The sequence below is a fragment of the Thunnus thynnus genome, chromosome 1 (assembly GCF_963924715.1).
Source record: "Thunnus thynnus chromosome 1, fThuThy2.1, whole genome shotgun sequence".
NCBI lineage: Eukaryota > Metazoa > Chordata > Actinopteri > Scombriformes > Scombridae > Thunnus > Thunnus thynnus.
Genome location: NC_089517.1, coordinates 38,949,888 through 38,968,448, shown reverse-complemented (window position 1 = coordinate 38,968,448; position 18,561 = coordinate 38,949,888). Strand labels below are relative to the sequence as shown.

General features: G+C 40.0%; 1 protein-coding gene across 5 annotated transcripts in view; it reads left to right on the top strand.

Moving 5' to 3' along the window:
• Positions 1–18,561, top strand: part of cemip (cell migration inducing hyaluronidase 1) — a 224,739-nt gene that overhangs the window by 199,057 nt on the left and 7,121 nt on the right. For all 5 annotated transcript variants that reach the window (XM_067597803.1, XM_067597786.1, XM_067597795.1 and 2 more), the window contains 7 exons: positions 260–415; positions 4,931–5,111; positions 8,377–8,592; positions 9,260–9,471; positions 13,399–13,584; positions 14,692–14,896; positions 16,116–16,202. In XM_067597803.1, the coding sequence (XP_067453904.1) occupies positions 260–415; positions 4,931–5,111; positions 8,377–8,592; positions 9,260–9,471; positions 13,399–13,584; positions 14,692–14,896; positions 16,116–16,202 (1,243 nt within the window). The remainder of the gene's footprint in view (positions 1–259; positions 416–4,930; positions 5,112–8,376; positions 8,593–9,259; positions 9,472–13,398; positions 13,585–14,691; positions 14,897–16,115; positions 16,203–18,561) is intronic.

Below are 18,561 nucleotides of genomic sequence, written 5' to 3'. Positions count from 1 at the left end.
CGCAGTGTTCTAGTGGGACAATAGGGTACTATGAGCTCTTCAAGATATGATGATACCTGACCATTAAGAGTTTTGTAGGTGAGGAGAAGGATTTTAAATTCTATTCCGGATTTTACCGGAAGCCAATGCAAACTAAAAGCTAGTTTGCTGTAGTATAATACAGTACTGTAAAATTGTTTACAGTATACTGTAGTACTACTACTACATCTAGTATTACTAATGCTGCTACTCCTGCTGCTTCTTCTGTCTGTGTGTGCAGTGGAGGAACGTTTCCAGATGACGATGGCTCTCGTCAGCAGGTGAAGAACTCGCTGTTTGTAGGTGAAAGTGATAATCGTGGGATGTCCCTCCCCGACAACCATATCTGGGGCCGAGGGGGTTCTGACCTCACTGGCAGGACCCTCCCGCGTGGCATGTAAGTGACAGTTATAGCATCTTTTAGCTCTTTGTCTTGGTTTCTCTCTCATCAACCATGCTTCCAGCTGCATCAGGGGGCTAAAAACTACACCCAATGACTGCTAATGTTGCCACAACAACTTTAGAAGGTGATAATTTGATGTATTTTCTTCTGTCTTTGCTTGCTGTCTCACAAAAATCTGTTGATGCAGCTTTGAAAAGTGAAAAATGCAAGATGTCTAGTGACTATATTTTAATGTGTAGCAGGTTCTAACTATACTCTGAGAGCCAAATCCACGAAAGGTTTGTGTGGCTGTTGCAGCTGCTAATCCTGAGTAAATGAGACAAAAAGATGCAAAAGGGTGCAAAGGGTGAGATGTGCCACACACTGCTCTGCCAAGCAAATAGCGTCATGGTGCATCTGTTCTATTTGCATGTATGTAAATTAGTTAATATTCATACATTTGGCGCAAAATTTGTCCCTTTTCTATGCAAAGAAGCCTTGTTGCAAAAACAGTCTAACTCACAAAGACCAGCACAAATTGTCACATGCAATTAGGGTGGAGTTATTAGCGTCTTGAGAAAGTTGGTGTTAACTGTACACACACTCACTCCTCACTCACTCACTCTCTCTGTCTCTATCTCTCTCTCTTTTAGTCTTCAAGCTTGTAAGGCATTGAATGATATTGAATTGATATTGAATGATTTCAGGGGTGAAATCTTCAGTCAGACATTGGGGGGGATCTAGTATCTTTCAGCTAGTTCTGATCCATACAGTGAGGGGCTGCTTTATTACAAAGAATTCCACGATATAAAGCTGAAAAGTGTGTGTAACAGCTGACCTGTGTAGATGTGTAGCAGAACGTAGAACATTAATTATCGTCAGATCCAGTGTTAATGATCTTACCATTACTGGGCCAGGTGTGTAAATGTGCACAGCCTCTTTCTCAGTTTGGAGACACACTTATGGTTTCAGCTGCTGTGTGATGCTGCAGCCAGCTGTGACACACAGCCAGCTGTGGGCAACAAACAGAACATCAGCACTGATGTTTCTGTGAAATCCTGGATAAATTCAGTGACACCTGAACAACATTATTGTTAGATTCAGACATTAATCTAACACGTTTAAGACCTGCCTGATTTCTGTCATCTTTGTAATATAATTAACTGTTTGAAAAACCCACACCATCTTTCTCTGGCTGCAGATGTGTGGTGCTGTGTGTTCACATCATGCCACTCTACACCTCCAGATAACAATATGATTTCCTGAAGAGGTGTCTTTCCATTTGTTGAACTACTATTGTCATGCTTCACTGTGACTGGCTGCTGATTAATATTCACCTTCACTCAGCCCTTTTGCACTGCTGCACATACATGAACCAAAATGCGACACACACAGTGAGTGCATGCATATGTTCTTTGTAAACATCACATCCCAAATATGATCAAAACCAGAATCAGATTCAAACCCAGCATACTAGTGTATGTGTGAACACACTTCTTGAAATATAGTCAGTGAAATGGTGTTACAACATAAACATATGTAGTCTATATAACAAATAACTCACTTTTCTGCCAAATGTAGCTATGTTTTTGTACCTTGACGTCTAGACATCTTTTGACTTGCAAATAGAAATAAGCAGCGCCTCTCTTAGCAGAAGGTTGCAGATTGTACAGGCAGCGTTTTTATCAGTGCTTGACTATGCAGATGTAATTTACATGCATGCTGCTGCCCATACCCTCAAACTGCTTGATTCTGTGTGTCTCAGTTCTCTTAGAATTATTACAGGTGACAGTATATAGAACCCATTATTGTATCCTTTATGAGAAGGTAGGATGGACATTACTTACAACTCGAATGGAACTGTCTGTCTTGCTATTATTTATAAAGCCATCCTAGATAAACTATCATGTTATTTATCACCACTTTTAAGACTTAGAAATATGGGATACCACACTCATTCACAAGACTGCATTACCTTGGATATCCCATATATGAATACAGAACTGCATTCACCTATTATGCTCCTTATAGGTGGAATGAGCTTCAAGACTCCCTTAAATTAGACAGAAATTTTGATCCCTAGAACATTTTAAGATTCTGTTGGACAATGTTTTATATAATGAATGCTAATGTGTCTGTTTTATCCCTGTGTAATGTACTTATATCACTGTTATTTTCTTTTTGTTCTTTGATGTTTTATAAGTTATTTGTGTTGTATTTGTGTTGTATTTATGTTTAGTGTAAGATTGTTGGTTTTACACTTTTTACTCTTTTTGTTATATGACTTGTTTGGTTGTGTATCTGCAGGGCACCACTGTAAATGAGAAAGTTGCTCTCAATTGGTTTCCCCTGAGTAAATAAAGCTGCCCAGGAAGGCTTGACAGCTGGCTGTGAAAAGTTGGTAGTTTGCTCCTTTGCTAAGGGAAGCAGCTGTGGTCAGCTTGAGTTAATGCCAATTACAAAGAATTCTGATGGTGACAGGTTTTGTCAAAATACAGCTAAATACACTGCTGCGGATAGTCTACACTCATAGCTCAAGTATACTATTATAAACTATGAATGTTTGGAACATACAGATCATACAGATGGACAGAAAAGAAGTAGATTATTCTGCAGGAGTGGTTTGAGACAGTTCTATATATTACATATATTACCACTGTAAGCCTTTAAAAAATTATTCTAAATGACCAGAGATGCTGTTCTTTGTAAAGCAGCAAACTGACAACTTTTGACAGCCACTTTTCAAGGGTGAGTGTTTAATACCCCAAAGGTAGACTTTGGGTGGAGTACCAGTTTAATGGAGACTGATATGTGTGAGAGCCAGACATAGTAATCAGTCCTCTCCCTGGCCCACTTGGCAGAGTATAGAAGGAATGTCTCAACAGCAGTATTATTCGAGATTCCTTGATTGTGTGGGAAAAAGAGAAATCCACATAAAGCACTTCTGTCTGGATGCTTCATCATCAGCCTGGCATTCTTTAATGCAATGAGATGAACTTAGGCACACCATTGCACAAGTTCTCTCATGCTGTGCAGTGCTGAACATTTGATGAAGGCCACTGGGTAGAAAAGATTTTCATCAGCATCCATGGCAGGGAGTCAACTGTGCACACACTTCTTTTCCCCAGTCCAAACACACTAGACTGTGAGTTATGGTAGTTAGTCTTACTCCTGTTTTTCACTGTACTATCACTTACCAGTGTGTATCTGACCTGACTGGTCATATTAACATATGTGTAAAACTCCTGCCTTTTTCCAACTGAAAAAGGCAGGAGTTTTTGAGCCTCTTTCAGCTCATTGTTTTTTGTTTTTTGTTCTTCCAGATTTATTATTTTGGTGAGTACAATTTTATTAGACCTAAGAAATGATGACCAAAACTACAAATATAAGACCCAAGCTGTTAAGCATCTGAATTCTCCATTATGTTCACCAGCTAGTCTCTAACTGTGTGTGTCTGCTGTTTGGTGCTGAGTAGGTAGAGTACAGTGGGTTCATCACTGAACACAGCTGCTGCTGCTGGAAACCAGGTTGATGAGATCAAAGTTTGTGGGCCTGAAAACTAAGACAATAAAATATGAGTGACATCTTTGACATTACACAGAGTTATTTGATCCATTGTTCATAAAAAATATATATATTGATATGTGCAGCTTCAGTTAAAGTCAAAGGAGGATTGATCATTTGGTTAAACTAAGTAGCCATAGTCCAGTTAGTGCCTCCCTGTCACTGCAGTGGAATAGCTATTAGAGAATTTCTCATTGTCTGCACTTAATATTTTTATTATTCATTAAGTAAAGGCAGTATTTGAGTGATGAAAGACTGCTCTCTGCACTTGCAATGCTCATTCTTTAACTTTTGTCAAACTGTCCAAGTCGACAAAAGTTCACTCTTCACTCATTTATTCGTGCTGAATTTGATTCTTCTTTTTTAGGCTTTCTATATTTTACTCCAGTCTGTTACTTTCTTCTTTGTAACATATTGTTCACAATATTATGAATGGAAATTATAGTGAGTGAACGGAAGACAATATATGTAAATGAATAAGCAGTGAAATCCTGCCAAGTTGGATTGTGGTAACAGAGCAGTTTGGATGAAAATGTACTTTTTAGACTAAAATTTAGTGCAGAGACCAGTGACATTGGGGAGAATAGTCTTTAATACTTCAAACAAAGTTTGTACTTCACTCAGTGATGGAACTACATCAAAATGAGTCAATGAAGCATGACTGAGAGAAATTCTCTAACAGCTATTTACACTTTCCCTTATATAAGACACAGCCATGCTGACTGCCTGACTCAGGACTAACCTAACCTGGTAAATGTTAGCCAACCACAGCCATATGGTTCAAGTTAGGCAAAGCTTGTGCTCATGATGAAGTAATGACAGTATGAGATGGAATTTGAACTCCTCCCCAACCTCCACAAATTGACACTGCACTATCAACATCACCCTCCTTCCTGCTTTAGTACCAAATGTAGAGAGTAAATTACTGATGGATTGGTGTGTGGGTGTGGATTTGTTTCCCTGCAGTGATTTCCCCATCCGAGGCATGCAGATCTACGACGGGCCCATCAATGTGCAGAACTGTACGTTTCGGAAATACACGGCATTGGATGGACGGCACACCAGTGCTTTCGGCTTCAGGCTCAACAACTCATGGCAGAGCTGCCCCAACAATAATGTCACTGACATCACTTTCGACCACGTACCTGTGAGTCAGTTTCTCTGTGAAATATACAAAACATCTGGACTGATTCAGTCAGTGACACTGAGGAACTTAGATGTTGTTTTGAGACTAAATGAAACCAGACCATTGATTTAAGTTTGAATTAAATTTTCATTCAGAGGGAGGCAACATTTCTGTGAAAAGTAATAAACAGAAGAACATGAAGAAATAGATAAACCCCAGGCTTAGAGAAACTCATCACACTTACACTGCCGTATAAAAATTTGTTCTCACACATACTAAAATGTGTCATTTCACTAACCAAGACCACGCCAACAACAATATGGATTTGAAATAGTTTAATTGAGATAATGAAAGAGAGCTGAGATGTTGAATGATGACTGGGTTGGAGAGTCCAAGGAAGGGATTAGGGATGGAGGGAGGAAGGGGTGAGGGTCGAGGGATGAGGGGATGAAGGGGTGAAGGGATGGGGGAAGGGCTGTCGATGGATGTATGGCAGTTTGTCAATGACACGACAACGGCGGATGGTGAGACATAGGAGGGAACGGGGGGGGGGGAGTCAAGACTGAGTGGGGAAACTGTCTCATCAGTCCATTGGCTGGATAGAGCCCCCAAAAGAAACTTCATGCAGAAAGGGGTTCATGGAAGTTTCTAATGTTGTCCATGTCGTGGCAGGTTAGGTAAGCAGGGAATTTTTATGGATGATCCGGGATTCCTTGTCTGGAAGCAGTTGGAGCAGCTCTGACGCGGTATGAGTATGGCTCTGGAGAAATCGCTGACTTGTGCAACCAGGAACACGTAGCAACTCTGCCTGATTCGGTGGTGAAGAGCGGGTCTTATGGAGAGGCATAGTGGGCTAGTCTCTGGTTTATGTAGGTTTGAATGGGTTCCAAAGGCTCAGATATGAATTTAAACAAAGAGAAATGTGGAGTGAGAGAGGCCAGGCTGGTTAATTTGCTTTGCTCAAGGTTAACTATGAGGGTGTGTGGTAGTGGCATCTTTGTCTCAGAAGAATGAATGGAAAATATCGGATGTGTTACGTGTTGAGATGGATCATAGTTGAGGGGAGAAGCGGTGAACTCTGAGCAGCGCAGAAAGCCGGAGAACACCCATAGGAACATAGATTCTAAGACTTGTCAGTGTAAGGACACAAGTAGCCTTTGCAGAGAATTCTGATGTAGCAGGCCAAGAAGTCTGAAGTGAGGGGCACACGTTTCGGCTTATGACATGGTTCGGCCTTACTGACCTTTGGATAACATGCTGTAATGTGAGGCAAGGCTGGATACAGTACCCTAAGGATTTCAAGGACCTCATGTGCAAGGACTGGGTGGGAACTGTGGGACAACCATGTACAAGAAAATGGATGATCTGGCAGTATGGATGGTTCTTCTGGGCTAATTTGAAGGTGCTTACAGTAATTGGTGCTCTGGGATATGGTGACATCATCAACCATGCTTGGTGGGATTGTGTGGGCGACTTAGCCTGACATGGGCACCACCGCAAGAGGGATACAGTTGCGTAAGTAGCAATAGGTATGATGCACCTTGATGGAGTACAATGGCTGTCAGAAGCAAGAAGAGAAGCGTTTAGCCTGCAGTTAAGGCTTGAGCCGTCAGAGACTTTAGAAGCCTGTGATAAAGGCTTGAGGCCGTCAAAGGTGTACAAAGTCTGTGGTATGAAGGAGCGTTGAGGAAAAGTAGAAAAAAAAGGGGGGAAGGGGCTGAGTGTGAGGACAGAGTGCAAACCGTGGGACAACTATGTATGAGATGGAATGGATGGTTCTTCAGAGTTAATGGAAATGGAGTGGGTTGGAAGGAGAAAGTTCCATGGCTTGCTGATGGAATGAACTGGTGGTGGGAGAAACAGAAAGGTGAGTCAGTATGAGCAATAAAAATTAAACAAGCACTTAAGAAATAAGCAGGAGAATTGGGATGAAGGGTTAGGTCAGAAAATATATGTGGAGTGCAACCTGGCCCTCAGCCAGGGCTCCATTGAAGCAGGTCGCGTGGTGATGTGATCGGTGTGCAGTGTGCATCTGAGTGGCATTAGATGGTGAACCTGGAAGAGCGGGAGGATTTGAGCTGCTGGCCAGAGAGATGATGAAAGTAGAGTCTCCGTAGAGTTGGAAAAGTTTGGCTTTATTATCATTTCGCTAGACCAAGACGTTCATCTCTCTGAGAGCACTCTGGAGGTAAGTGAGCATCCAGTTGAAGATGTTAATTGCAGGAAAACAAGCTGCGTCAAAGTTGGCTATTGCATGGGTGTGTATGGAGTATCTGGATCCCAGCTGATCAGTAGTGCGGCGTCTGAGGGAGTAGCTTTCCTTTGAGGAGCAGCGATGGAAATGGCTTCTGTGTGGATGTGGTGGTGAAGGAGGTATCTCGTTGGTACTGCTGGATCGAGAGTCATGAACAATATTTTGCTGAGGAACGTGGGTCATGGAGCATGGGCGGGAGGTAAGCGTTTGCGATGCAAGTCTGTCACAGGTCACTTGCAAACTGAGACAAAAGGGGAGAGGAACGGATAAGGTGTGCGTAAATACTCTATTGTGCGGAAATGGGATGTGTACAAGGGGTGGTCTTTGTCCCCGAACTTTGTTAATAAATCTATAAACTTTATTTCTTATATTTGACAAGCTCCACTCCAAACATGTTTTAAGATGTATAATAAATACTCTGCTTTCAATAATAATTTTAAAATAAATACTTTTTTATTTCAAAAGATGACCTGCTGAACACATGATGTCACATCTTGTATAAGTTGCATGGACCGCGATTGGCTTAAAACTAGTTGTGATGTCAGAAATCATACTCGCAGTTACGCACAGAGAAACTTTACTCCTTCAGCAGATGAATGTGAAAACAAACTCTGCACATACATGATTCTGTACAGTGAAAGTAAAACATCCAACTAAAGGAACAAGAAACAAAACACATTTTTGAGTGGAGGGGACTTTAAATTTGAAGGTAAATGGATGATATATTTAATTAAAGCAGCTTCTAAGCCTTCCTCACTACCAGAGCACCCTGTTTACCCTAAACTTCAGTATCAGATAAAGTCAATTGACTCCTTCAGAGGAATCTAGAAATTCAGTCAAAACTGAAAACAAAGAGAAATGTTCCAAATGTTTTTTCAGAGGCTTTGCTGCCTCACTTCATTGAGAGTTATAACTGGACTAGAAGCACTGAATATTTAGAATTTTCATAATTTTGAATGTGAACATGAAATACAGTCTATGAGCAGGTGCTAATCTATGCCTATCCATGTACCCCCCTCCCACCTCCTGCAGATCACATCTCGGGTGTTTTTTGGGGAGCCTGGTCCCTGGTTTAATAAGATGCAGATGGATGGGGACAAGACGACCATCTTCCATGATATCGACGGCTCAGTCAGTGAGTATCCCGGAGCCTACCTGGTGAAAGAGGACAACTGGCTGCTCCGCCACCCCGACTGCATCGACGTACCCGACTGGAAGGCTGCTATCTGCAGCGGCCACTATGCCCAGGTAGGTCAGCAAGCTTCACACACACTCACACATCCATCCTCACAAATCAGCTTTCACAAACACAAATCTACTCTCTGTAACACCCTGTTTGGCATTGGTTGATTACATGCATTTGCATATCACAATCACAGTTCTCTTTATAATACATGTGTGAAATTAGAAATCAATCATGAATATCTAGACATATATTAGTCATCCATCTGGTCCATTAGCCTGTGCTATTGTGAATGGTTAATTCTGTTGACTTGAACCATATTTTAAGTAGATGTTATGCAGTGTGAATAAACATATTCATGATGTCAGTCACACTCATCCACTAATCCAGTTCAAACACTTGTCTGGTTCTTAATCATACCTGTACACACAATGCCTCTTGTGTGGGGTCTGCTGTTGTTCTGCTTATATATATTTAACAGTTTTCATGGCCAAATTTAATTTTTATTTTTTGTATTATTCTTTTAGTCTTAAGTCAAATAGCTAAATGGATAATATAACAAAAACATTTGCACCATGTTAAATATGAGGTGCCTAGCACACACCAGGGGAGACCAGGGACCATTTAAATCAAACGATATTAGAAGAAATATATTCTGATAATGATATTTCACAAACTTTTTTTCTAAATATTAGAGAATCAGGCTTCACTCTGTGGCTGTGTTTTCTCCAGATTTATGTCCAGACACGTAACCCTGCCAACCAGAACATGCACATGGTGAGGGATGAGTACCCTGATCGGCCCCTGACACTAGAGGGTGCTCTGGGGAAGAGGAAGCACTACCAGCAGTTCCAGCCAGTGATCACACTTGCCAAAGGCTACACCATCCACTGGGACCAGGTGGCGCCTACTGAGGTCACCATCTGGCTCATCAACTTCAACAAGTCAGTGAACACGCAAGCTGCAGCTGTGACAGCACATACAGCACATACTCCACCACCACACCACCTGCACACAACTTTACCTGCATATTTATAGCAGGCAAAGTCTCATTTAGTTTGTTTGACCAGGTGAGAGTCTTGGATACACACGTTAATTAACATCAGTGTGATGTAAATGTGCCAGATTTAGCCAAATTCTTAATTTCCATCTGCTGGGCAGATTATAGCACAAACACAGTGAACATAAGTATACAAGTATATATGACAGGACTTCACAACAACAGATGACACTAAACAACACAAACAATTTCAAAAAATGCTAAATTGCATAACACATACAGACAGCCAAGACAACAAATATCAAACATTACATATTACATACAGACTTCAAATACTCAATGGACAGTTATGAGCAGAACAAGATGAAATTATTATTCAGTATCATGTTGGCACTTCAGTTTCTCCAATAATCACCTTTTCAACCATCTAGCAAATGTACCATAGGTTATTGGTGCCCTGTGGAGTTTTATTATACTGTGTTTTTTTCTCTTTGACAGTGGTAAATACAAGTGAATGTGGTAGTGGAGTCAGGTCGATGTGAGCTGTAATTTAGCTGTTAGATTTCAACATTAGCAATGTCAAAATTAGTTGAAAAGGTTGCCTATTTGAAGGAGAATTTTCATTATTAATGAGTCTTAACAGACTTTACAACCATCGCAGATAGCATAATTCACCTTCTTGATCCCACATAATGCATCCAGCCAATCCCTCACCAACATTTGACCTGTTTACAAGCCCGCTTCTCTGACTGCACCGAGCAGCCCGAGGGCTTCATCTGCTGCGGTCAGCCATCCGTGAAGTGAATTTTAGCCTGTATTTTACCTCCAATTCCTCCATCGCACTGTTATTGGAGCAGCACTGAAGCACCCACCCAGGGGAGGAAAAGGAGAGGTTGAGGAGGAAGACTTTATGTCTGAAAGCAAGGAGGGGTGATAATGTTTAGTATCCAGGTGGAATTTTTGCTTTGCGGCATGTTGGATTTGTAAACTGTAGAACATGATGGAAAAGAAAGTAGTGGGCCCAAAAATGTTTAAAATGTGCAAGTTCATGTTTTGTTCATTCATTATCATAATTTCTATGATAGGTGATTTCTGACAGGTCCATTGCAGAAATGTCCAGTACAGTTTGACAGCTTTGAGCATGCTGAGGTGACACTTTTTTGGCCTTGCAGGAATGTAGAGTAGCTAATGTAAAAGTCTTCATGAATTTGATCATGGAGATTCATTATTCACTTCAGGAACAGTACAGAATGTGTTACAAAGTGAGGATTGCAGACACTGTTCCACAATCAAACAAGCACTTTGGTAGAATTATACTGATTATATTCAACCTTCATGACGAGGCTGAAATCGAAAGAATATAAAAAGAATGAAGCATGTATAGAATTACATGGAAATTTTGTGGATGATGGGACACAGGAAGTGAACTGACAGGGTTCATACCGTTTTGAAAGCTGATCCCTGGTTGAAGGTTTCGTGTAAATGGCAGGGCAACTCCTGAGGTCACTGGGGTGATTCGTGGTGAGTGAATGAAGCTGATGGATGCTGTCAGATAATTCCTCTGATTCCTGCTATTAACCAGGATTCACCACAGAAATGGGGACAGCCTGACTTTGTGGAGGCTTTGTGCTCCTCCCTTCTCATACTGTTTACAGTTTCACCATCAGTTATTTTAAGAGAATGTCATTTCAAGCATGTCAACTATTCCCCATGGCCTGAGTCCACCCTAACATGGTGATTGGAGAGCCAGAGCAGTTTAGTCCCACATATGGTGCATACACCAATGGCACCACCTACAGTTCACTGAATATTATAGCAGGTGAAGGTGCAGGGAGAGCTGAAATATGACCTGTTTATTTTAGACTTCTGCAGTCTGTCTTGATGAGGGTAAACTAACCAATCATGGATTAAACGGTTGTTCTTTTCCTGCTTTATTCAGTGTGGTGTGTGTGCAGCCACCTCCTGATGATTTTTGAAGTTTTGATGAAGGATCTGGTAGAATAGATTGTTATAGGGAGTTTATATCGTAGATTTTACTTGTTTTATTTATTTTGAACTTTGCTACATGTCATGCCATAAATTGTTTGATTTTGTGAGGAATCTGACCTGGTGACAGGCATTTAGAATAACTTTATAGAAATAGTCAATCATCTCACTGATGGTCTTGTTTATTTATGTAAGTCACATAGAGACATCAGAGGCATCATGAGACTCTTTCATAACCAGTTAAAAACTCCTTGTAGTAGCTTTAAGGGACAGTTTTGAGGTACTTGTACTTTACTTGAGTATTTCCATGTGATGCTACATTTCAGAGGGAAATATTATACTTTCTACTCCACTACATTTATTTGACAGCTTTAGTTACTTTTCAGATGAAGATTTGACACAATGGATAATATAACAAGCTTTTAAAATACAACACATTGTTAAAGATGAAACCAGTGGTTTCCAACCTTTTTGTCTTTTGACGTCTTACAAAAAGCAGTGTGTAGTCGGGGTCACATTTCACATGTCTATGAGTTGTTAACAGCTCCACCAAATAGTGATTTTTCCCTCTAAACTTCTCACATGCTTTCATTTCAATAAATGTTCAAATGATCCAATATTTCAGCAAAAATCAAAGATTAGAGAAAAAGTCCAAAAACTGAAAACAGATTTATGTATCAGAACTTTGTTTTTTCTTCTTTCCTCTCCCATTAATCATCTCACAACCCCTCAGATTTATCTGGTGACCCTTTGGAGGGGCCCAACCCCTAGGTTGGGAACCACTGGACTAAACTAGCTAACTGTATATAAAGTAGTGTAAACTAGCTCCACCTCCAGCAGCTACAACAGTAACATGCTGCTCTAACACTGATGCTTCACTATTAATAATCTAATGATGTCATATATAATAATATATCAGTCAGAGGGACCAAACCACTACTTTTACTGAAATACTTTAACTACATCAAGCTGCACCACTGCAGATGAATAAAGTGAGAGCTTAGTAAATAAACTGTGCATTCGGTATAGCAATGTTTGCGCACAAATTAATAAAGTGTAATTTTCAAATATTTGGAAAGTAAAAAGACTTCTGATACAGACCTCTGACCTTCAGAATAAATGTTGATTGGTTAGATAGCCTTAAAATAAATATTTGTTAAATCTTTGTAATGGGTAAAAGAAGTCACAGATTAATAACTGGTGTCAAAGAAGATAGATTGTAACATCTAACATATATCTTGCATGCTGCACACAACAGACTGATGATCAGCCACACAGAGCAGTGTATAAATGAGACACAGTGCAAGTGTCTGTTTTATTGCCAATGCATAATTTATATATGGGGATAATGTACAGGCTAGTGGATGTGCTTGCAGGACATTATAGTAATTTTAACTTAAAGTTCAGTTTCACTCATGAAAAAAATGAACGCTAAGTGAGAATATGCATCTGAATTCCAGATGCATACTATGAATGTTTTGCTTCAAATTTTCCCTAAACTCAGTTTAGCACTTTGTCCATACAGTTCATTAATACGTGTATACTATGCATATGAATTTCAACACCAGAATTTATTATTGTTTTTATTTTATTCTACCATTTGAGCCAATATCATCAGCAATTGGGATTTTTTTATTATAAATTAATTTTTTTGTTCACTTTATTAAATGTCAGAAAATGTTAAAAGAAAAAAATAGCTGAAATATTTTTTTCTTTGTCTGACCTATAGTCCAAAACCAAAAAAAAAAATAGTAAAGAGGCTGGAACCAGAGAATCATTTATCTTTTATTAGTAACTTCTAGCTCTGTTCTCAATTCATGTGATATTGACCTGATTAGACAGGTAGAAATCAGAGTATAAATTGCTCTGCTTGTTTGTGTTTCAGAAATGACTGGATCAACGTGGGCCTCTGCTACCCACAAGGCACCACCTTCACTGTCATCTCAGACATCCACAACCGCCTGACCAAACAGACACGCAAGACTGGAGTCTTCATGAGGACCATGCAGAGGGAGAAGATCAACCACTCCCACCTGGCCAGAGGCTACTACTACTGGGAGGAAGACACTGGGTCAGACACACACACACACACACACACACACACACACAGAGCACCACCTTAGCTTATCTCACAAAAAAAGAATTTTACTATTATACTTTTTCTGCATGTTGATTTTCATATCATGCTTTAAGTTAATATAGCTAACACAGAGTCACAGTCTGTTCTGATGTTTTCTGATTAAAGCTACACGAATCAATATGTGGGTATATTAAAAGTGGATCAAATAACTGTGTGTAATGTGAAAGGTGATGCTTGAAGTGACAAACCCACAGAGAATTATCAACAACTATGCAGTTCCACTCATCTGTGCAGAGACTTTTAACATCTTTTAGATAACCAAGTGCTGCTCATGGGGGGATTGTTGGGTCTCTGTAAATTAAAGAGTACGGTCTAGACCTGCTCTATGTGAAAAGTCACCAGCCACCAACTCAGCTCTGATCAACCTGGTTTCCAGCAGCAGCAGGCTGCTGTTTTTAGTGAAAAAGCTGCGATAAACTCACTGTACACTCCCTGCTCAGCACCAAACAGCAGAAAGGCACAGTTAGGTACTAGAAACATCTTCACCTTCACATTCATCAGGTGGACACAAACATCACTCCAAGTAAATGTCGCTCTGTGTCTGCTGGATATGTAAATAGGAAAATGTTTGCTAACACATCAACCATAACAACATCCAGTGATGTTATGTCAATGTTGTGTTGTCAACTGCTGCCCCCAAGTGGCCAAAAACAACCAACTAATGCAGCTTTAAATATTAAAATTAAAGGATGATTCTCATGTATTAACCATCTTATTTTTGTGGTTTTTCACCCTAATTTATGTCCACCCAGCAACAATTGTTAAATAATTTACCTCAAAGAATTTTAATACTGGATTTAGTCACGTGTTGCTTTTTGCAGTTAAAATAAACTGCTATTCTTACAAGGCCAAAATATATTTTGAAAAATACATATAAAGCAAAGCAGAGATGATAAAGGGGATATATGACAGCTTGAGTAGCAGGCACAGTGAGAAGAAGAGAGAAAAATAGATAGATGTGGGCTTTGGTAAGTGGATTAAAAACTTGAGCACACAGAGACGTTCACCATGTCTAAACTTGTAGTGTGTGTGTTGCAGCTTGCTGTTCCTGAAGGTAAAGGCCCACAACGACAGGGAGCAGTTTGCCTTCTGCTCTGTCAAGGGATGTGAGAGGGTAAAGGTCACAGCCATCATCCCTAAAGGCAGTCCACCCAGCAACTGCATGGCCCAGGCCTATCCCAGACACACTGAGCTGCCTGTTGTGGATGTTCCCATGCCCAGAAAGATTCCAAGCGCCAAGCTGGTGAGAAAGGGGAAGGGTCAACTGAATTTATTTCAAATGTTCTAATGCAGACTTTATTATATGAGGAGCTTGTTTTTTCAGACAGTTTTAGTGAAACTGACACTGTTCAGGCCTTTAGAAGAACACAGTCTACAGTAGGGATGTGCAGAGAGCCCAGTATTTGTATTTGTTGAGGCAGCAAAAATATTTATATTTGTATTTGAATAAAAGTGGAAATAGGTGTAAAAATCCAGTTCCAATCCATACACAGACATACTTACTTATATACTCATAACACAGAGACAGCACAGCGTATAACTTGTAGGGAAGAACTTCAAAGGCGATTATTGCTTTGCACTTTTCATTTATTGCCTATCTTTTACAACCTAACTTTGTGGAAAGAAGAAGGGGGCCAACAGGTTATGGAGAGTCCCTTTAGAACACTTTCTGCATGTCATTAGCTCAGCTTGATATCTGGGGAATATCCCCATCCCAGGGAGTGATGTTTAATTAGGAAATGTGCGTCATGTAGCAGGTGGATGTGACTCCCTTCGTTAAGACCTGCTGATAGATGTAACAGTGCAGCAGAGGAGAGAGACTGAGATAGTGATGTAACCGACCTGCATGCTGGTATTTGACATGTTCTTTTTTTTCTTCCTGAAAACAAATCATTTTTAAAATATTTGTACGAAATAAATGTTCATAAAAAACCCACTATTTGTGCTTTGCTGAGTAACGTATTTGTATTTGGGCACATCCCTAGTCCACAGACTGATTTTACAGTCTAAATATTGCATCTGAGTTGATATTTCAGTTATTCTTATATGTTCAAACTGAACACATTGAATGTTTTTGTATATTTTCATCAGTTGGGTTTTTGATTTAGTTTTATTTATCTGCACACTTCTATTTTTACATACTGTATAAATGCTGTCATTCACACAATATTAAATACATTTTATGCATATATTGATATTTCAGAGTAATACATTCCACTGCAATTGTCAGTTGTATTATGTGAATGTCACACTGTTACTGTTTCCTGCTGCTGAGCCTCCGTTTCCCCACAGCAACCTCTAGAAATATTGTTTTATATCAAAGTGACATTTGCAGTTGTGTTTACTGCATCTCAGATGTTTTGTTCTGTAATTGTGGTGAGAATTAGAGACTAATTGTTTCCAGTGAAATGCCAAATGTTGTTTATTCAGCCCAACTCTGTCCTTTTGTTATTTTCTCTCAGCACTCATCAGAACACTTCCTGGAGGTCAGACTGGAGTCCTACAACACTCGCTTCTTCCACATCAAGGAGGACTTTGCCTTTACTGAGGTAACCTTTGTTTCATACAGTCCACACAGGTGGAGAGTTACTACACAGCTCAGACTTGGACCACTGGGAATATATATAATATAATGTCTATAATATATACTATAAGAAGTATTTCATCTTCAGTCCTCCAAGAGATGCCATTTAGAGACACAATAGCGGTTTCATTACTACACCCATTACATGCAACTGTATGTTTCCACTGATCTCAACAACACTGTCCGGTTACATAACCTGCATACTGCACACTGGATATCAATGAACAATCAGTAAACAAACCAGACAGGCACTTAGATGGATCATGGAAGGGAGAGAACTGTAACTACCTCTATTTCATTTCCCATTAGATGTTTTAGGGTAGATGGTAATATTTTACAAGTCATGTTTAAGTGTGTTGAGGTTCTGGCTCCCAGCTACTGAGCTCGGCTGCTGTGTGAGACCCTCAGCCAGAGCTCAGTGTGAGTGTAACTTTGCTATGAAGACTTTGGAAAGAACCTCCAGAGACCATACACACATCTGCATTAATAGGTTTTAAATCTCTTCTTAAAGGAATGGTTCAACATCTTGGGAAGTACGCTCATTGGTTTATTTGAAAGAGTGAGATAAGTTTGGGTTGTACAGAGGAATTTGTGCTGGAACTATTTCTGGACAAACAATATCCACTCAGTACTTTCAGTACCAAACCTGCCAACCTCACTGTGACGGCAAGACTCCAGGAAGCTGTGCCCAGTCTCTGTGCCTGGCTGTTGTCTGTGAAAAAATACAGTAGTTCCAGCATGTAACTTCCCTCTAAAACCACAGATGTTGTTCTTACATTTCTGTTTGTGTACAGGTTAAACCAGTGAGATGTGTTGATTAAGCCCTTTTCAGACACAGAATTCATAACCCTGCTGGCTTTATCAAGCTGTTAAAGTGATGGCTTTTGTCATTCAAACATTCACGTAAATGTTCCTTGTAGCTTTAGTCAGACATAATCTGACATTTATCGAAAAAGACAATGCACACACCATATTTTGCACCTTGTGCACGAGAGGGAGCACAGAGAGAAAAGTGAGTTTAAAATGTTCTGATAGGAAGAACCTTATTTTAGTTTGTTCACAGGCTGCATCACTGATGGATTTCAAAACTTATTTTACAGTTGAAGTCTTAAGTAATGATCATCATGGGTGCGAGGGACATTCACCAACACTTCTCTCAGTGAATCCACAGATACATTTTCATCATTTAATGTTATTAGAGAGCAAATTCTGCTCTGCTGCTGTTTTATAGAGTCCAACATGCACAAGAATTGAATGACAGGATGTTAAGGTGCTACTCTCCTTTAGTTCCTATTTGCTAACATGCCGTAAGCTTATGTGAAAGAGTTTTGCTGGTTATTCTTTAATTCAACAGTTGACAAATGGTAAATGGTAAATGGACTGCAACTAATCTTCTGACCACTCAAAGGGCTTTTACACTACATGCTACATTTACGCATTCACACACACACACATTCATACACTGATGGCAGAGACTATCATGTCTAATCATACACTCACACACTGATGGCTCAGCCATCATGAGCAATTTGGGGTTCAGTATCTTGGCCAAGGACACTTCAACATGCAGACCAGAGAAGCTGGGCATCGAACTTGAAAGGAAATGGAAATAGCAACAACATAGTTGTTACAGTTACAGTTTCACAACACAAACACTACATAAAGTAAAAATTGATGAAAGGGTAATTCTGCACTGTTCACTGTGTGCGCCGCCATATTGCTGTGATGTCAGGTGTATTTCTGTTGGCGAAGTTGAGCTGGATGGATGTTGCCCAAATTTACGACTTGGAATTCCGACTTAAATGACCGTTCCATCGCACTTTCCGTGTCAGAGGTCGTTTTTTTCCCCGAGTCCCGAGTACAATGGATTGCACATGCTGTATTTGTCATATTTTAATTCAAGGCTCCCTTGTCATGTTGTTTGTTTGGTAATGCTCCTGTTACATCTTAAAAGTTATTATGGGTTCATTAAGACCGTTTTGTGTACATATCTAGTAGGGGTGTGCCCGAATACAAATATGTTATTCGGCAAAGCACAAATAGTGGGTTTTTTTACGAACATTCATTTCGTACAAATATTTTAAAAATTATTTGTTTTCGGGAAGGAAAAAAAAACATCAAATATCAGCACGCAGGTCGGTTACAGTGCTATCTCAGTCTCTGTCTACTTGCTACATGATGCACATTTCTTTATTTGGACATCACTCCTGGAGTTGGGGATGTTCCCCAGAAATAAAGCTGAGCTAATGACACACACAAAGTGCTTACAAGGGACTCTCCATAACCTGTTATTCCCCTTCTCCTTTCCACAAAGTTAGGTTGTA